Below are 20,943 nucleotides of genomic sequence, written 5' to 3' on the forward strand. Positions count from 1 at the left end.
TTCTGGTATTTGACCTGTTTTTTAAAAAGCCATAATCTAACATCAGAGACTGATAAACACCACTGCATGATAATGGGCCCATTTAAGTTTGAAACCAAATGACTTGGAGAAGATAATTTATTTAATTTACAACAAAGGAAGGGCTGCCGAAGGAATTAATATTACAAACAAAAATGGCATAATAATTGAAATAATCAAAATAAGTTGAACAGGAAATATTCATCAAGGTACAAGGTTTTGATTTCATTTGTTAAATCTGAAGAGTCATAAAAGAGTTACAGTATTTAAAGACTTGGCTTTATTTTCCCTATTTTTGTTTATGTATTGAACAGCATCATCATATCTGCAGAAATGGGGAGATGATTCAATTTTTCAATTTGTTCCTCATAACTTTTTCTAAGCAGCTCTCCTTTAAACCCCCCCACCCCCCAAAAGGTTCAAGCACTTCAGGATGTGTTCGGCATGTCAAGCAGTTTATACGTTTCCATCGGACGATTCAGTGACGGACTGTATCACAGCGAGTGATGCACCTGCCAGTGTGTGCTCAGATTCATAGTCAGCGCTGTGCGAGTCACAAACAGCACGTGCGGGTGAAAGACCAGAGCTGGCAGAGAAAGTGAAGGCAACGCAGCAACAAAACAAGGAGGATTTGGAAACCGAAGGGGCCCCTGCTTCCCTTTAAAACACAGTCTGACGAGAAAGTTAATAGGTCTCTTGAGTGCTGTTAATTTTTAACAGTTTCTCATGCAAAATACATGAGCAAAGGTAACACTGTGTGTGGAAATGTTCCCATTTAACAAAACTGTTTCCTTTTAACAAGCATTAACATGTTACCTTGACGTAAGCACTAATGATGGCTCGGTTAGCCGTTCTCGAGTCGAGGGTCTGTTAACACCAAGATCAAAAGCTGAAATTTCACACAAATAAGTTAAACTCAGTATTTTTTGATGCTTCTTTGAATAAAATAAACCAAAAATGCTGTTTAAATGTTGACATTGCTGTTTTTCTTCTTGTCAGATTTCACATCTTTGCCCACCTGTGAGTCATATCACTCCGTCCACACAGGTTATATGGAGGAGCTGACGAGTGCGATGGCCATCTTGGACCTGCAGGCTTTTATACCGACAGTTCTGCATTACTGTTCCCTCCTCAGCACACTGTCAGACCTGAACATCTAACCACTCCTTCTCCTCCCTCTCCCCTATCCCTTCCTCCCTCCTCTTTGGCATCCTTCATCCCTGGGCCCACCATGGGAGGATGCTTCTCTAAACCCAAGCCAGGTGAGTAACATGCTTTGACTAAGCTGCAGAAGGACTGGTGTAGTTTCATTGTGCTCATAGGTGAAAGAGGAGGTGAAACAAAATCATCACCTCGTACCGGCTAGATTTTGAAATAATAACGAGAAAATCTTCCAGTGTGATTCACTGCAATACAACAAAATATAATCTGTAATAACTGTTCAAATACAATCAAAAAGGTATTATGCTGTTGGGGAGGACAGCAGGTGTTATTATTATTTTTTCTGTTTAAGTGAATGATAGTTAAAAAGGAATAAATATCTTGGTACAATTCGATGAAGGATTGCACTGCTAAACAGAAATAAAAGATTAGCCTAGCTTCAGTTTAATTCACCATGTCAGTTTAGTTATATAGCACATAAAAACAACAGAACTGACTAAAGTGCATTTTACAATTCAGTCAAATGAAGATGTAGAACAACAATAAAACACAAAAAAAATCTTAAAGACCATCAGAAAGAGGGACGTGTGCCTCAAACTGTGCTGCCAACCAAACAGCGTTAATAATGTAGTTTGCTCAGGTTTTGTGCATATGTTTAGAAGAAAATCTGCTCATGTTAATGTAATTTACTGCCAGGACAATAATAATAATAATCATTATAATAAATTATTCTAAAAACTTACAGTCTTTGTGAGATTTAGTTGGTTAGAAAATTTTTGTTATATTTTGATAGCTGGTGATAATTGCAACATAAGCAGAAAGAAATTGAGAAAAAATAACACTCTGCTGCCCGGGTGCTTTCACAAAAGGAGTAAATTCATTTTAGGAAATGTATAATTTATCCTCTGTTCAAGTTATGAGTTTCAACAGTTGTCACAAAGGATATTTGTTATCTACAAAAAACCAAGTTGTTTTACATGGATGATAACCCAGGTGCAAAGGACCTCCTCCAGGTGTGGTACAGGGTGTGGTACTTTGAAAACAAAGCCAATAAGGCTCAGAAAAGCAAACACAACTTTGTGACATATAGTTATGAAGCGCTGTAAACAGATCCATTTAAAACTGGTCTGACACGACTAGTTTAACAAGTACTTTTGACATTTTGTCAATCATGTCTTTGGGGAACAATAAATAGATAATACATTATTATTTATTTAATATATTGTTATGAAACGTTATTATTTGTTTAACCAAAAACCAGCACTTATTTTTATAGATGTATAAGCTTAAAACAATCTGGAGGGTTCAACAAGACTGCAGCATTGTATTAGTTTTAAGAATCAAAGAGATTATTTATCAATGTATAAAAGTGTTTTTAGTTTGATGACAATAAAAAATATTCATATAACAAATGAGCATGTATAGATCTCACATCTGCTGTCTCTACAGTCCTGCCACAAACATCCTTAGCCTCGTGTGTGCAGCAGTGCTTTGTGTGGGAGGAAGTTAAACGCCCTCTCTGCCATCTTTACTAAAGCTGATTACACACTGAGGCACAAATGCACCTAATAAAAATATGTATATTCATTTCAGTGTTCGAAATTAGGTAAACTCTACCTTAGATTTGTAGTGCTAAAACATCAAACTGTGTATTCAGTCAAATCGTGTGGAGGAGGAGATGAGTGATGACTTCTTGAATGATGATGAAACCTTTCAGGGGCCAAGATGCTCAGTGATGTCTTTCTAATAACTAAAACAAGACAAATTAAAGCAAAGAGAAATGATGTCTTCTTGTAAACCATGTCATGTACTCATCAACTGTGATCATGACCCCTTTGAAGGACTGTAATGTGTGTATTACCATCATACAACGATACATACAATCAGTGGTGTAGTCTACATTTTTGTAGTGGGTATATTGCAGTAAAGTTAGATTTAGGTTGGACGTTGGACACCGTGGAAGCTATGGAGCACGAATGTCCAACATAAAACTAACTTTACCGTGGTCGGTCCGTATACTGTGTTTAGAAACCAAAGTATACTGGTTAGTTAGTACAATGTAATTGTCAATTTATTTTGATTTTTAAGCATATTGAACATTTCCAAATTTCTCTGATGCTAATATTTAAATAAATGCACAACAAACTTTGTACAACAGTTTGCTTTGTATTAGAATAGAATAGAATAGAATAGAATAGAATAGAATAGAATAGACTAGAATAGAAACAGCCTTTATTGTCCCACGGATGGGAAATTCAAGTGTAACAGCAGCAACAGATAAAAAGATAAAAAGATTTCACACAAAAGTTCCTAAATGTTAAAACAATATATAAAGAAACGAGATAAACAATATCAATAATAATGTTCAATATGTGTTGGATCATTGATAAGGACAGACTATTGACAGCACAGTATTACAGACAGAGTGTGTGTTTTAGCAGAGGTCAGCATGTTTTTAATCTTTATTGAGTTTGTTGGGAGCAGTGATGGTTGTAGAGTCTAACAGCTGCTGGGAGGAAGGACCTGCGGTAACGCTCCTTTGTGCATTTAGGATGCAGTAATCTGTCACTGAACAAGCTCTCCAGTTCAGCAATAGCTTCATGCATGGGGTGGGAAACGTTGTTCAAAAAAAAAAAAAAAAACACGTTATAGAATTTATAAAACAGTATCAAATCAAAACACGTTCAAGTATTAAGTAGTAAGTACAGAAGTATTAATTATATACTAATAATTCACTGGATGAGCGAATGTAATAAACAAGCGCTGCACACAGATAGATTGTTACGGAAGCGTTTAGCTGCCATTTAACGTATCAATGACACATGCCTAATAATATGTCATGTACTGCATCACTGGGCACTTTAAAGTGGGTATACTGAAACTCTTAAGCTTGTCTAGTGGGTATACTCTGGCCGCGTATCACGTAGACTATACCACTGCATACAATCATGAAATTTGTCATCTGCCTTTGACCCATCACACGTGAGATACACCCAAGTGGAGCATCAGATCACATCAGATTGTTATTTTGGGAGGGAGATCAGAGGCCAGATGGACACCTCACACTCTCCTGTAGGGCCCTCTGCTGTCCTACTAGGAGAGTCAGTGCTGTTGTGAGTTTGGTCTGAAAGCAACTTTAGATACGCTGCAGGTGTCGTTGCTCAAAATGCCAGGATGTAGTTTGTTTTATTTTATTGCATGTATTTATTTTTGTAGGGCACTGTATTCGAACAAGCTAAGCAATCATCTTGGTTTCAGTTGGCCATAATGGTCATAATGTTATGGCTGGTGACAAATGAACATTTTGCTGCTTGATTAGCTTTTAAAAAACAAAATAGACTTTAGATTTCTGTGATTGACTCTATTTCATATATTCTTATTGATTACCACACCATGAAAGGACGACAATCATTCCCATCGTGGTCTGTGTGTGTGTGTTCGGCTGTTTATGTGTTAGCAAAATATCTCCCCTGGATGTATTTTATTGAAACTCTCAGAAAGTAATCACATATTTATAACTTTTGGAGTCAACCTAATTCATGATGGATGCCACTAATTGACCTCTACTTGACCCTAGTAAACACCAGAATGGCTGTAGTGGTGCCATTTCTGCAGATATTCAGCTAAAATTAGTGTGGTAGTAGCTGAGAGTCATCCCCATCACATCATTTGTGTGCTAACAGATTGTGTGAGATGTTTCTTTAAAGCTGCAAGGAGCATTTTAAAGATGAAATAAGATAAAATAAGATAAGTAAAACTTTATTGATCCTGCAGGAAATTGTTGTGCCAGAGTTTCAGTACAAAGGAACAAGGAATCACACAAGATACAAAAAATAACAGAGAATATAAAAATACCAACAATTAAGTTCTAAAACAGGTGCAGACAGAAACATTAAAGAGTTTATTGTGGTGCAGGATTAATTTTATTGCCCTATGTGTAGAAAAGGGGGAGGAGTTGAAAAGTTTGATAGCCACAGGGAGGAAGGACTTCCTGTTCTGTGCAGCACCACGTGGTCTCAGTCTGCGAAGGTGCTGCAGTAAGAGTCCAGTGTGTCATGCAGATGACCTGACTGAAAAATGTTGGATTGTATACCTGGATTATTGAGCATGGACTTTGTCAGCTCATGATGAGTTTATTGAATCTGTTGGCATCCGCTTTCTTCACCCTGCTGCTAATAAGGAGTGCTACTTATTGAATTAGTTTGTAGATTTAGATTAAAATCTTGCCAATTATGCTAAAAAAACCCATCTTTAAATAAAATGCTTCCACAAAATTTTAAAATTTTGACAGTATCATTAAATATTTAGATAAGACCCAGAAAGGGCTCCGGTCAGGATTCAGCAACTTTCTTGCTGAGAGGTGACAGCTCTACCAACTGCAACACTGTAATAATAATAATAATCAATCAAATATTTAACAGAAAAAAAATAGTTTTTATCTTCTTTAAACAAAGAGAGAAGGGCTATATAATCCTAGAGATAATGGCGACCACAATATTATTGTTGATAAAGGTGAAGACAATCACAGTTGCAATAAATCCACAAGTGTGAAAGTGTGAAAAGTTAATGAAGACCCTTTTCTCTTCACATGCACAATGTAGTCTTCATCAGAGTGTAACTGGTTTTACAGTCAGATTTATGAGGTGGGAGAGCTTTAATGGCATGGCACGCTGCCACTTCATTCATTTGCATAAAATGTGCTGAAACGTCACAAATCCAGTAAATGGACATAGATTATCAGCATCCACACAGTGGTTCAGCTCAGGATAAACCCCCATCTGCATCCAAGTTGTAAACTTTGAGTATTAACCAGAAAGCATTCCTGAAAATATATTTTTATTCTAATTTGGCCAAATGAATTATGTGGCAAATGTGGCATCTCATTCAGATCGAGGTTTTTCAGCAGCAGCTTCTGGAGCTTCTCTTCAAGCACTGAAAGTTTCCCCTTTTCCTTTCTCCTCCAGTTGCTCTCACCGTTATGATTTTCCATTGATTTTAATTAAGACTTGCTCAGCGGGACAAAATTCCAGCCAGATTACTGCGTAAGAACAAGATGATCGGCACATTTTTCCCCCCTGGCCAAACAGATACAGACGGCTGCAGTGAAAAGTGGAGTTACACAACCATTTCTTGATGAACATTAAATGTAGCAACAAGACTGAGATGAGTTTTCTCCACTCTGTTGTAAATAATTTTAAGATTAGGCAGATAAATCATTATTTTAAAATTGTGATGTAAAATCCTGAATTACTCCTCTATTATTTTTATTATATAGTATTTGTGACACAGCTTTGCATAAAAGCCTTTTATTTATTTGCTTCACTTTTATCCAATTTGCAATTAATCAGTTTATATACATTAAAAAATTCTGCATCAATTTCACACAAGCCAAAGTTTCCCTAAAACATAAAAAAAGGAGAAGACAGAAAGACAAAGTTGTCCTTAAAAAGTGCTGCATCTCTCTGTGACCTCGTTTGTTTCAGTTGAGGAGCTGTCAAAGTCAATTAGACCCTGAGTTGTAAATGCCGCTCATTACCAGAAGGGAAACTGCTTTTCCAAAGCACTGGCAAAGACAGAAATAAAAACATATGATGAGAATCCAGGTATAAAACGTTGATCTGACAATACAACGTTGAGACAGGAACAGATGAAACTTTTTTGTTTGTTTCTGCTTCTGGAACTGACTCACTGTATGTTTGCACTGTGCGTCATGAGTCGATCCGTTTTCTAAGAAGAGACGTTTCTGTTGTGCAGTTGAAGTGAAAGTGGAACTCTCTCTCCTGGACAAAGAAAAAGAGGTGGACGGCCTGTCGCCCAACGGAAAAGCCAGTCCCTTTGCTGACTGCAGACCTAACGGGGCCCTGGGACACGGCTCTGATGACGACTCCACACCGCTCACACTCGGCCACAAATCGCGTGACTACGTGGAGGCCTCCGTGTGTCACGTTAAAGACATGGAAAACGGACAGTAAGGAGTTCAACGCCTCCCACTCAAACACACAAAACATAAATTCACACTTATATAAACTGCAGTGAGCTATTGATTCACAAACACTATTTTATATATTTTATCATAAAATTTACAAGTTTGCAATCTTTGGAATTTGGTCTAGTATACTGTATATACTAGAGCAAATTATGCTTGTAAGCATATAAAGAAGGACCTGCAGTATTCAAACATTAAAAATCCTTGTATTATTGTAGACACTGTGGTTGGACTGTCCAGCAGAGACAGACAGACTGGGTTGTAAAATGTCCCTCACAGCTCAGCCTACAGTAAAAACAGCTGACACTTATGGAGCAATAAGAAAACTCCAATTAAACAAATAAAGGTCCAAATTAAAGATGTTTATTTCCTGAACAGTAAGGTATTGCCTTCTTTAAAACAGCTAAATTACTTTTGCATCAACAGATGCTTGTTTTAATGTTGGTATGTTTTCATGGGGGCCGAGATGGTGTAGAGGCAGGGCAGCCGGCTTGGGACCCGAAAGTCCCAGGTTCGATCTCCAGTCAGTCACTGCACATCACATGGCGTCCCTGGGCAGCACGCCTCATCCCCAAAATGCCCCCCGGGCGCTTCCAATAGCTGCCCACTGCACCACCTGGTGGTGGATGGGTTAAATGCAGAGACTAATTTCGCCATGTATGGAAACATACAGTGCTGACATTATTATTATTATTATTATTATTATTATACTGCATTTGTTATTTGTGCAGCGTATAATGTCAAACATAAAAGTTTGTCTGCTAATATTCTAATTTAAAAGCAACTAACTTTTAAATGTTGAGGAAATTCTGAAATGTTTGTTTGAAATTAGGCGCTCGTTTTTAATTTGCTCGCAGCACTTTCTGGATTTCTACATTGACATTTTAGCGTGAAAGCAGTTTCTCAGCATAGAATTTAAAAAGTAGGACTTCAGAAAAACCTCTTTGTGTGGAACGAGACTTCAAACCTATAATAACTGCATTTTCCACTGAATCTAAGTCCGAGCGCTTTGTGCTGAGAAAGCTGCATTTGAGAAGCTGAAAGAAGCAGAACATTAGCTAAAAGTAACCAAAAGCTAGAAACTGAAAGCAGTAAAAGATTTGCTATAATTAGCAAAAGGCTAGCTACAAGCTAAAAGTAGCAGAGCAGTCACTAAAAGCTCAAAGCAACTGCTTTGAAATGATTTGTTAATCCTTGTGTGCAGCATGAATCATTTTACTTTTCATCAGCACAAAGTTTAAAATGATCAGTGATGAAATGAGGGTGAATTAGTGCACAGAGTATCAAGTCTTGATGTCATCTATTTAGGCGAGCTGCTCCAGTACTGTATAGTATTGTCCATCGTTTATAGCAGGGATTAGCGCCCCCCACCCCACCCCAATAAGTGAAAATCTGCATAGTACTGATGTTATATTTATTTTAGTATTTATATATATATTAAAGCTTTAGAAACTATTCCCACAATCTTGCAATGCTCTTAAACCTATTTAATTTTAACAACATACATATGTGTAGCTACGAAATTTTACTCACCAGCTCTGCAGAACAACAACAGCTCAGTTCCGCTCAGTTCAGGTCCAACTTGGGTCTGTTTCGGCGGACCTACCCTGCCCGGTTCTAGTCGATTCTCTGGCTCGGGGTAGTAACGGTGAGCTCTGGAGAGAACGCCATACCTACGGATGGCGCATCCCCGCTCGGAAGTTCTCGTGGGCTAGCAAGCAGCTCTCAGATTGACCGATGAGTCTGGAGGTCCGGTTTTGCTCTGGGTCTGATCTGGCTCTGTGCAGCCTTTGAACACAGAAAAGTATTTGGGGGCTGGACCTTTGGATGGAAAGCGCAGGACCAGACGGTGGTCCATTTGAGTCTAAATCTGGATGAAAAAGTCTCAGTGGGCTCCAAAGAGAACATCGGACCTACGGTGGGGCATCTCCCGCTCGGAAGTCCTCATGGGCTGGCCAGAAGCTCTCAGATTCACAGATGAGTCTGGAGGTCCAGTTCTGCTCTGGTTCTAGTGAGTTCTGTGCAGCTCTCTGCATCCACTGGGTGCCGAAATCACTGTATGAATAAGGACCGCACATTTTTCGATCAGATCAAAACTTTCTCTCTAGTTTTTCAGCAGAGGGCAACGGGGCTTCTGAGCGGGGCACTGTTGGCTTCTGGGAAATGTAGTCGTTATGAACAGGGGATACAGTATAGGCTTCCTCAGAGAAAACTACAAAATGGCAGCGCCAGACCAAAGTATTTTATTTTTCGTTAACGTTTTACTGTATAGTATCCCGTACTGTCCCAATCATGTGAGTAATGTTAAAGTTGACAATCACGTGCCATGTAAAGTTTTTTCTGTGTTAAATCTTACATTGAAAAACTGCGAAAGAGCAAGTCCGCAAAAGTCAAACTGCAAAGTACTACTGTAGTTCTTTTCTATTCTCTATACTGATTGGAGCATAAACCTCCACCTTGTTCTTGTGTTTGGCGCAGAATGAGGGAGGTTGACCTGGGATGTGGCAGAGCTTTGTTGATCAAAGAACACGGAGAGTTTTCAGCTATGGGCCACAAATGTTCACATTATGGAGCCCCCCTGGTTAAAGGTGAGTCAAATACTTATGTTTAAGATTGACGCTATTAAAAAGACAATATAGCATATAATTTTTTGTCCTTCCAGGTGTGCTATCCAAAGGACATGTGCGATGTCCCTGGCACGGTGCCTGTTTCAACATTTCAACAGGAGACATCGAGGACTTTCCAGGTCTGGACGGTCTCCCTACCTTCCAGGTGAACGTCCTTACTGGCGCTGTCTCATATCACGTTTCCTGCTGAATCGTGTCTTTAAGCAGCATCAAGCAGTGAACACATCAGTCATGTTTGTTCCAGGTCAGAGTGGAAAAGGACAAGGTGATCATTCGTGCAAACAAGCAAGTAAGAGGAAATAAAAAAGCTGTCAAGGATTTATATGCAAAAGTAAGCAAACCTGGTGAGGTTCTGGTGCTTTATAAAATGTTTCCAGGCACTTCAGTCACAGAAAAGACCTAAACCTATGGCCCGATGTTCAGCAGTCATCAACTCCAGCTCAGGCTTCAGTCATGTGCTCATCATTGGCTCAGGTTGGTGCGTTTCTTTAGTTTCCTTCACTCAAGAGAAATGTTGTCTTTAATTTCTTACAACCGCCTCGTAATTATGACTTTCCAGTGACACTTTTTGTTGTCAGGTCCAGCAGGTTTGGTGTGTGCAGAGACACTGAGGCAGGAGGGCTTCACTGATCGCATTGTGATGTGCACCATGGACAGACATCCTCCATACGACAGGCCTAAACTGAGTAAGGTTTGTACACAGACTCAGATTCTATACAGTGAGACCGAACTCCTGGAGCCGACAGGCTAATGTAACAAAACTAAGAGCTCTGCGGAGAACGACGACTCATTTTACAGCTGCAAAACAGAGGAAATGCTGAAATAAACATAAAAAATGTACTCACCCTGCCACTAAAAGTTTATCCAACTGCTTGCTATCATCAACACAGAAAATAATTAACTTGCTGCAGGCAATCCATCATTAAAGATAAAACAATCAACAAGACTTTATTTTTTGCTAAACTTCAGTGTGAATGCTGAGTGCTCACTGACTGCTGGAAAATTAAAAGTAGTGAATTTCAAAGAGAACAATGTTTTTAAAAAGACTTCAGTGTTTTTTATGGGGACAACCTCTGCAAAGATATATATAAAAAATGAGCAACGCACTAGTTAAAAGTAACTGAACGCTGGGTAAAAGCTAAAAGAAGCACCTAAACACCATAAGTAGCAAAAGGTAGCTAAAAATTTGAAAAATGTAAGTGGCAAAAAGTTAGTTGGAAGCTAAAAGTAACAAAATAATTAGCTCAAGGTATGTAACGGCTTGTTAAATCTTATCTTAGCTCGAAACTTAAGGTAGAACAAGAAAAGCTTAAAGCTAAAAATGGCAAAATGGTAGCTAAAAATTAAAAGTAGTGTTAAAAGCAAAAACAAAGTTAGTACGTTGAAGCCGATTCCAAAGAGAACAAGTTTTCTGAAGGAACTCAAAAGCTCTCATTGCATTACACAGGAAACATTTATATATTAAGAAAACTCATTTGAAATGTAGAAAAAAGACAAAAATATCTTATCGCCAATCCTTGAAATGAGCTCAACGTTTTGATATGGCTAAACTGGCACAAATTATGCAGAAATAGTTTGACTGCAAATTAAACACAGGAAGAAAAATAATAAAAAAGAAAACAATGGAATGGATGCTGACATTCACAAAAAAATCATTTGTGTTCACATCAGACAGAACAAAGCCTAAATGTGTGAACCAGATTGGTTTTAGTTTGAGACTTGGTTTCATATTTACTCATCTTTAACTTGCCTGCCCTCAGTCTTTAGAGAGCACAGCAGAGCAGCTGAGGCTGCGCTCCCGGGACTTCCTGCAGGACCACGACATTGAACTGTTCACGGAGAAAGAGGTGAGAGTCCTCTGAAGCTGCTGGTAATGGTAACGCTGATTTAACAGACTAATAGCATTGTTTTTGTTTTTAATACTTTCACTAAAATCCAACTTATGTGACTCTGCAAGTCTGCAATACTTGTTTTAGGTTGTAGCCGTGGATGTTAAGGGTCGAATGGTGATGTTCGAAGACGGCTTGAGGATGGAGTACAGGAAACTTTTTATTGCCACAGGCAGCAAGTAAGACAAATCATTTATCACGTGTGACAGTTAAGCAGAAGAGACTGTAAATTGTATCTAAATGCTTTAATTTTATTGTAACAGACCAAAACCAATGAGCTACAAGGGTAAAGACGTCAGGAATGTGTTTCATCTCCAGACACCGGAGGATGCAAACAGCATAGCAAAGCTGGCCAACAACAAGAATGCTGTGGTTGTTGGGACGTCGTTTGTTGGTGAGACAAAGACACATCCAAATCTGAACCTAAATCTAATTAAAAATGATAAAGAGACAACAAATATAAGGTTAAAACAGATTTTTTTTTTTTTTTACTTCGTTGCTTTGTTGCTTTGATTCATGGAAACACTTGTCCCTCATTGCAGTCCCTGCTCACATCTGTGTAATGAGCCCTGGCAACCTGTCAAACCAGTCCAAGAAAAGTCTGAAAATTAAACTAGTATTCCATTGACCTTAAAATTACCCAGTGTCAGACAAGTTCAGCCTCTGTTGCTTTCACTGGACAAAAGTCAGATCCATCAGGGTCCATTTTCACAGACTAGAAGTTAGAAGATCTAAGGTTCAAGGTCCTTTATTGCCATTTTTGGTGCATTGGTTCATGAGGTGGAACAAAATTGTGCACTCAAGGTCCCAGTTGCACCCAAAAATAGCAAATATATACAGTATTAAAAATAAACAGTATACAAGGATCTAAGATATATGCTAAACAATAATATGTATTAAACAGCAGCCTGAACATGAGTCTGTTGTGAGCAGATGGGTATGAATACAACAGCTTATGGGTAAGAAATCAGCAGCATGGATAATCAGCAGCACAGGTAAAGTGTCAAATCTCCATTTAAAGTGGAATTATAGTGATTATTCTGGTTAGAGATTCATGAGTCTAACAGCCTCAGGGTAGAAGCTGTTCTTCAGTCTAGTGGTTCTTCACTTAATGCTACTCAACCTCCTTCCTGAGGGGAGCAGGGCAAAAAGTGTGTGTGCTGGGTGAGTGGGGTCCTTCATGATGCAGGTGACCCTCTTCCTGCATCTGGAGGTGTAGATGTCTGTGATGGTGGGGAGGCTGACTCCAACAGACTTCTGTGCAGCCTTCACTACTCTCTGCAAAGCTTTTCTTTCTGCAGCTGTGCAGCCCCTGTGCCACATGTTGATGCTGGAGAACTCATGTCTCAAAACTCAAAGTCTGTTTTTTTTTACCTTAGAGAAACCCTAGTCTAAATTTGTTTATTTTATTTTAACAGTTTTTCTGTAGTGGCTCACCTCTTTGGTTAACCTCAGGTATCTTGTGTAACGTTAGGGTTGTGTCTTGGTTGTGTTGGCAGGAATGGAGGTGGCTGCAGCTCTGACTGATAAGGCCCACTCAGTGTCTGTCATCGGGATCGAGCTCGTTCCCTTTAAAAAAGCTCTCGGGGAGAAAGTAGGGAAAGTCATAATGAAGGTAAAGTCACTCTCCAGGGAAGTGAAGCTTTTTGGATCATGATGCACCTCCACATTACCGTCATCAACATTCTCTGTGAGAGGCACACGCCGACTTAAAATTCAAGTCAGATTATTTATTTCTGATGGCCAGTGGAGCTCCTGCAGATTTTTTCATTGGCAACAATTGATGACACAGTTTGCATGGAAAAAAAAGCAGCCTTGAACTCTGCCTTGTGGTTTTCCTGTGTTTGTGTTTGCAGCTGTTTGAGACGAACAGGGTGAAGTTTTACATGCTGAACGAGGTGTCAGAGATGATTGGCCATCATGGACAGGTATTCAGAAAGTGAGGGAAACAGCAACATGTTGCTTCAGACGCACTTTTCTCTCTTCTTTGGTATGTGGTGAAAATCAGACAAGAAACACAATCGTTAACTGAAAGAACACCACGTTAAAGAATGAATAAAATAATCTTGGAGTGATTCTGCTCTGTATAAGTAACAAATTAAAATATTTATTGAGTTTAAATGTAAAATTGTCTCATTAAGAGTGTATTTGGAGCTTGAGCAGGTTTTACTAATTTAAATGTGCGTTTGAATTAATTCCTTACAATACAGAGTTCATGAGACGTTAGGCGATGCACAGATAAAAACATTTAAATGAACTTATATTTTTCAGTCCAGTTTAGTTGTATGTTCTCAAATGACATGAAAGAGCTCAGAAGAATCATTTTAACTTATGTTCATGTGACGACTCTACCAACCAACATATTGTGGCAATAATGTTTAAAAATTAGCCTAAATGTTTATAATTTTGAATTACTTGATTCAATACTAAAGAAAATGCAGGTGCATGAAATCATGGCCTTCTTGGTCCGTCTGTTTTTTGCACAAAGACTTTTCTGAAGATGCACAAAATCTTTTCAGCTGGTTTGATTTTTATCAGTCCTGTATCACCTTTATAAAACTAGATGTAGAAACCAGTAAAAACACTTCAAAGAGATCCTTCACAGACTTATTATGTCAGTAAAACGTGTTACTAAAGCATGCAGAAAACTGAGTTTATTAAAAGTTTGAGTTCCTTTTATTTGTCTGCCCCGCAGCTGAAAGAGGTTGTGCTCAAGAGCGGGAAAGTCCTGCGGGCAGATGTGTGCGTCATCGGAGCAGGTGAAGACAAACAGACAAATGATCCGTCTTTCAGGTGTTCCTGTCACTCGGCTTCATGTTTAACCTGCTTTCATGTCTGTTGTTCTGCAGGAAGTGTTCCCGCCACCAGCTTTTTAAAGCAGAGCGGTATTCACATGGACTCCAAGGGCTTCATTGTTGTGAACAAGGTTCTGTACAAACCCCGAGACCTGCGGGAAAATGTTTTTTATCACATTTCATTTTCTCCCTCTCAACTTTTTCTGATCTGCAGACAATGCAGACAAACGTTGACGGGGTCTTTGCTGGAGGAGATGTGGCGATGTTTCCTTTCCCGCCACGCAACAACAAGAAGGTGAACATCCCTCACTGGCAGATGGCCCACGTGCACGGTGAGTGTGCCACAGCTTCAGGCTGCAGGCTTAAGGCAGGTGTACACTGTAAAGTGCTCAAAGATGAATTAGTTTCCCTTTCTTATGTTCATGATGGCTGACAGGCAGGGTGGCAGCTCTCAGCATGATGGGCAGAACCACTGAGATCCAAACTGTGCCTTACTTCTGGTCGGCCATGTTTGGGAAGACCATTCGCTATGCAGGTGGGGGAGACTTTGTTTATGTATGTAACTTCAAAATGAAACACCTGGAAAAAATTATATCATTTCTGGAAAATGTTTGTTCAGTTGTCCTAGTATACATATAAAAAATATATATTTTAAACTCTTCTGGGGTGTAAAGCATAAATATATTGTTGCCTTTGTTGCATTTTCCAAATGAAGTAAAGGAAAATAGCAAATTTATCTTGCAATTTTCATTTTTAAAACAAATCCCTGCAGAAGTTTAACAATGCATAGGAGGAACGTTTGCAGTCCTTAAGTAGTTGTTGCAGCTGACATGTTTACATGGAACAGAATTAGAAAAATACCAGTTGGAAAACAAGAAAAGAATATGAAATTTCTTAAAGAATGTAACTGAACTCAGCATGAGTCCAAAGTTGTTCATCATTATCAGTTACTTGCGTCTGAAGCACGTAGTTAATACAAATATAATGAGAAGTGTTGGAGAAAAATGTTCTCGCTTTATCTCACTTACTCAAAACGAGCTACACTCATGACATGAGATTTAAACTGTTTTTACTTGCAAGGACAGATTTTCAGGACAGGTTACACAGATACACAAGAGGTACACACATGAAGCCCAGTCACAAGAATCTGCCACGAGCCGTCTGTGAAGTTTGGTTTTATATCAGTTCAGCCAATCTCACGGTTTCTGAGTGCCAGCTGCACGCTGTAGCCTCCCAGCTCCTCATCCAGCTCTCTGCTACCCAAACTTATGGTTCCTGGGCAGAGTTATTCTCTGCCATAGTAGTTTAGTATCCAAAAACTGTGACCAAAAATTCCCTAACAGGAAAGCTGTAAGACTAAAACATGCAGGTAGAGCCAGACGTCAAAGGTTGAGAAGATGACACAAGCAGTAAAAATAAATATAGGCAGGAATATAAGAATTCATGCTAAAGTACATGAGATGAGCTAACATAAAAGCTCAGTTTGAACCATCATTCAACACAAGTATATAAGTCACTGTTGGCTTCAGAGAAGAGATAAGACTGTGGCTGAATCACCAAACTCAAACAAAACGATGATGTTGGATCTTTTATCCAATAAAATGTTGTCAAGAATTTTTTCCCAACCTTATTGTCAATATGGAGTTGTGTGTTATTAAACATGCAACTCTTTTTGCCATACAAAAGGGGGCTTTTGATTATTTCCTGTTTCTCCCCCGTGTCATTCTCATTGTATTTCTTCAGTCAGTCCTGCTCCTCATCTCACAACTGCTCCTCGCATTAGTCTCAGCTGTCATCACTCGTCTCATCACTCCCTGCCTATTTTACCTCCTAGTTTTTATTCTAGCTTCAGTCTATCGTACTGGTTGCTACCTGTCTTCATGTCTTCCTGTCTATTCCCTACATGATGGTGATCTTTACTTTCCTCATTGTATTCGCCTGCTGCCACGTCAGCTTTTTATTTTAGTTATAAAATTCCTTATTTTGTGCACCAAATCTTTCAGTTCAGTCTGCACCATTGGGTCCTAATTGCCACCTCCTGACAACAATAACAAACACACAAAGTTTGTTTTCTCAGTCATCCAGGTATATAACTTCAGGGGTATCTGAGGCAGGCTTGAAACACAAGAGTCAGGGTGGCTTCTGGGTAATACCAGATGGCTAGGCCTCAGACTGACGAAGCCTCTTGGACGAGGGGCGAAACGTTTCTTTTTAACAAAAAAAACGAAGTCCAGATGACATGATTCAACCTTTTTTGTTAATAACAAACACACTTTTAATCAGTGATGAGTAGTTTTTCTAAGACACAGTGATGGTGCAGTGGTCACACTTTCCTTCTGGAAAGAGACGTGAACTCAGAGACAAGACAAGAATACATCCTGGATCTATGGATCCCATCAAACATTTAGAATGGAAAATGGGTGAAAGTCCAATTAAAGGCTGATAACTATAATGAAAAAGCTGCAACCCAATATACGTTTATGATTTAATTTTATTTCCTTATAGTTGTCATTTTGTTTTGCTTGATAAAAAAAGTAACCTCACATCACAACTTTATTTAAATTTTACTTTTTATTTCATGATCAAGGCTATTTAAACAATTGTATCTGAGTCAGATATAATAGTGTGAGGCAGACGTTCAATGGGTTAAACACTTTGATAACAGTTTATCTGTTTTAAATTGTGCTCTACAAATAAAGATGACTTGACTTGACTTAAACAGCAGTCTGTGAACGGTTGTTACTTTAAAATGATCAACCTTTTATATTTACATCAAAATAAGTCAAGTTTAGAAAGCCATTCTTGTTTTTCTTTTGTCGTGAAGGTTACGGTGATGGATTTGATGATGTCATTATTCAAGGAGATCTGGATGAACTGAGATTTGTTGCATTTTATACCAGGTAACACATTTATTCATTAACCCAGAGAGCTAATTCTGTCTCTTGTTGTAAATAGTTATCTTTTTCATTAAACTTGACCCTCTTTATTCTGCAGGAGTGAGGAGGTTGTCGCTGTCGCCAGCATGAACTATGACCCCATCGTGTCCCGAGTGGCAGAGGTCCTGCGATCCGGAAAGACCATTAAGAAGCGAGACGTGGAGTGAGTTTTCAGCTGAGATGTATTTATAAAAATGTTAAAACTCATGAAGATACTGGATTTAAAGTTTGTTTTCTAACAGAGAAAAAAAGATGCAGAACTTAAACAAATATCTGCAAAGTTTATGGTATTTTAAAGACATTGTGCAGCATCTGCCAGGTGCTAGCAAGAATGCACGAGGGATTTGCACTCATGTGACATCACTCTTTTTATTTGAACGCACCTCATTTTTCCAACAACTTGTTTCTCCTTAAACACACCGGAACAACCTGAGACTCGTGGTATCAGTTTCACAGCCATCAGCACAGACTTCAGTAGAGACGTCAACACAAACCTGTACAGGACATCAAACTTACTTCCATACACCAACCATTTTTAACAGAACACGTTAATCTTCCACAAATACAACATTATCCAGCATCCCTTGCAGCCCGACCAGTTTCTCTGGGATGCTACAATAGTTATAACGTAAAGGTGGCGTGATGCAGCAAACAGGTTGGGCTCATGGCTCGGGTCTTACTGTGAGATTGTTCTCACTGTGCGTGTGTGGAACATATAAAGCGAGTGCAGAAAATGGGTGCTGAATTGGCCTAAACATACACTAACACTAATCCTAAAGTTAAAAACATTCATTCATTCTTAATCCATTTGTTATATCCATCCTGTCTCGTTGCATAATTACCATTTTCATCATGTCTTCTTATGTCTTTTCCAAAAATGCACACATAAAAATGAAGGATGTTAGCACGGCTTGGCAAGTATGAAACAATATTGGCCTCTCCCTTCATTTTATGACTTGCAGGCAGCTGCAGCTTTATCCACACCCTCGTGAAGTGAACTTGTCTTCTGCATTCTGTGTTGCAGGACTGGAGACATATCCTGGTTGATTGACAAAGGCGCTCAATGACTTCACATCTAAAGTTCCCGCAAGATGGACTAAAGTCTACTGGACACCTCAGTATGGACACATTTGGTGCTGAGACACTGAGCAGCTAAAACATTTTACTTACACACACACAGGCACATGACTGTGTCTACCAGAGACACTGACCACAGGACAACAGCTCGTTTTGTTGCTGGAAGACTCTTAAACGTGACAAACTGACCCGAACACGGTGCCAATCGCTGTGTGGGCAGGTTTGAATGTTTCAAAGCAATATTGGTTTCAGCCTTTGTGCTGCTCCAAGTTGTATCTATGTACCCTTTGTTAATAAGAAGTCATGGATGGGCATTGGCATTTTTTTGTACCAATAACACTGTAAATACTAATAATCCTGAATGTAACATCATTTTATGTGACGGGGTGTGTGCTTGTATACAGACCTTAGAGCTGCATGGCATGACTTCATGTCGTAGAAATTCAAAATAAGCACCAAACCAGAGATTTAAACTAGGATGTGTTAAAAAAAATTTAATCTGCAACAAAAAAATCTCACTCAAGCATAAGCGTGAATGCAGCTAAAACAGTCACAAACACGTACAAACAGCTTTAATCTGAGACAGAACTTCAACGTACCTCCATTTAGTAGCTGCCTTGTTTGAAAGGTGCATAAATTCTTGTAACGATACTGATCGCTTGTGCAATAGTTGTTTTTGTTTTTTTAAACAAAGAGCAATAACTCTTCTAGATGAATGCAAAAGTAGCTTGAGGATGTTTTTACCTCCATATAGGGAAATCATTTGTTACTAACTCAGGGAACTGAGCTCTGTGGCCTGGACTGGCTGGTCCTTTTACACTCGTTGTTGCTTTAATATTGACCCCTGTGATTTCACAGGTTCTCTCGTTTTCTTTCAGCGGCGCTCTGTAACGCGCTCTGAAGCAGGTGTTTGATTACATCCTGGTGGACTAAAGCACCGATCAACTTTGATTCCTGACCCTCCAGTCAGTACAGTAACTTAAAAAAATAAGGTTTCTTCTTCCTACAAAGAGGACATATTTCAAACTAAACTTTGGAAATAAAAGTGATCCAACAACAAGAAGCCACTGCTGCTGCGTTTTTTTTTAATTTTTTTTTACATCATTTCACTTTTTGTGCACGTTTGACTTTTAGAGGGAAAGTCAGCAAAAATAAGAAGTTTCAAGTCAATTGAAGTCCACAAAATATGTTCTTTGAATCAAACCAACAGGTAGACAATAAAGAGAGGCCTACATTCCTTGATGGAATGCATATCGCTCGCCGCCTTTCATGTCAGTTTTAAACTAAGCTCAACTTAAGCAGAGAAAAAAAAACAGTTGTTGCCGATTTAGTAAAACTTTGAAAATATCTGTGCAATTTTATGCAATATAGTAGCCCCTCGCCATTTCACCGTTTGACTTTTGCGGACTCGCTCTTTCCCAGTTTTTCAAAGTATGGTACTGAAAGATTGTACACACATAAAATTAATTAATTAATTTAAAAAGCGCTGCCATTTTGTAGTTTTCCCCTCAATAAGCCAATACTGTATCACCAGTATAAAGGACTACATTACCCAGGCAAAGTTGCTTTATGTTGACATGGAGGGAAAGTTCTATGTCGTATAAGCTTCGCCCTTTAAGGCCTTCGCTTTAGTGGGTTTATCCCGTTATGCAGAGCATAAGCACTGAAAAAATTAGTCCACGCCCACCTGCTGTGTGGGCCCCACCCGGTCCGTATAAATTACGTTAAGAGCGGGAAATCGGCTCCCATTTTTTCTTCAGCGAGCTAATATAGCACTGTCAGAAGAACAAAGAAGATAAATTGTGTAAATGACCAACCTTTGCGAAAGATGCTTGGCCCGGCAGTCGACCTCCGGTCGTCCGGTGAGTTCTCCTCCCCGAGGAGAAGATGACAGCAGTCTTATTCCAAGGTAAGCGTCGTGGAACATTTCCCAGTGACAGGTCACTACACGCTGGACAACGCCATCTTGTGGTTTTCCTCTTATCGCCGACCCTCGGGGCGAACCGGATGGTTCCTCCGGGGCAAGGCGTGCTCAGCTGCAGCCCCGCTGCTCTTCCCTCCTGGGGAGCGTAGTGTAGGTGGAGGGGGGCTGAGTGAATGCTCACCCCATCCCACCTCGTTTCGCATCGGCGATCACACCGCTCCCGGCCGACGGCGCCCTCAGGGGTTGCCCGGCGGAACCCAGGAGGAGGCTGACATGAAGGGACCCCCTTTTTTCTACGTCCCTCGCCTTTTCCCGCCAGTTCGGATGATCGGCGGAAAGGTTATTTTTCACTGGGCTCCACTCTGGCTCACCGTCTTGATCCATACGGCCTCGCGTTCCAACAGGACGTTCCACGGGCGAGGCCGCAGACGGTTCTTTCCTGGTAGATTAGAGGAGTCGGTCCCCAGTCCGCTCCCATCACCAGAGTTGAGGGATTCACTGAGCGGGGCTATTCCTCGGTAACCCCCCCC

General features: G+C 39.6%; 1 protein-coding gene across 1 annotated transcript; it reads left to right on the forward strand.

The window, feature by feature from the left end:
- Window positions 1–1,188: 1,188 nt before the first annotated feature.
- LOC119413396 (apoptosis-inducing factor 3) lies at window positions 1,189–18,786 on the forward strand. Its single transcript, XM_037680445.1, has 19 exons — window positions 1,189–1,280; window positions 6,934–7,147; window positions 9,644–9,753; window positions 9,828–9,937; window positions 10,037–10,081; window positions 10,170–10,266; window positions 10,371–10,483; window positions 11,553–11,639; window positions 11,769–11,860; window positions 11,945–12,075; window positions 13,181–13,296; window positions 13,538–13,609; window positions 14,377–14,440; window positions 14,531–14,607; window positions 14,691–14,808; window positions 14,913–15,011; window positions 17,301–17,376; window positions 17,471–17,575; window positions 18,437–18,786. The coding sequence occupies exons 1-19, from the start codon at window positions 1,250–1,252 to the stop codon at window positions 18,477–18,479; spliced, it is 1,800 nt and encodes a 599-aa protein (XP_037536373.1). The 5' UTR covers window positions 1,189–1,249; the 3' UTR covers window positions 18,480–18,786.
- The last annotated feature ends 2,157 nt before the right edge of the window (window positions 18,787–20,943 follow it).

The sequence above is a fragment of the Nematolebias whitei genome, chromosome 8 (genome assembly GCF_014905685.2).
Source record: "Nematolebias whitei isolate Nwh7 chromosome 8, NemWhi1, whole genome shotgun sequence".
NCBI lineage: Eukaryota > Metazoa > Chordata > Actinopteri > Cyprinodontiformes > Rivulidae > Nematolebias > Nematolebias whitei.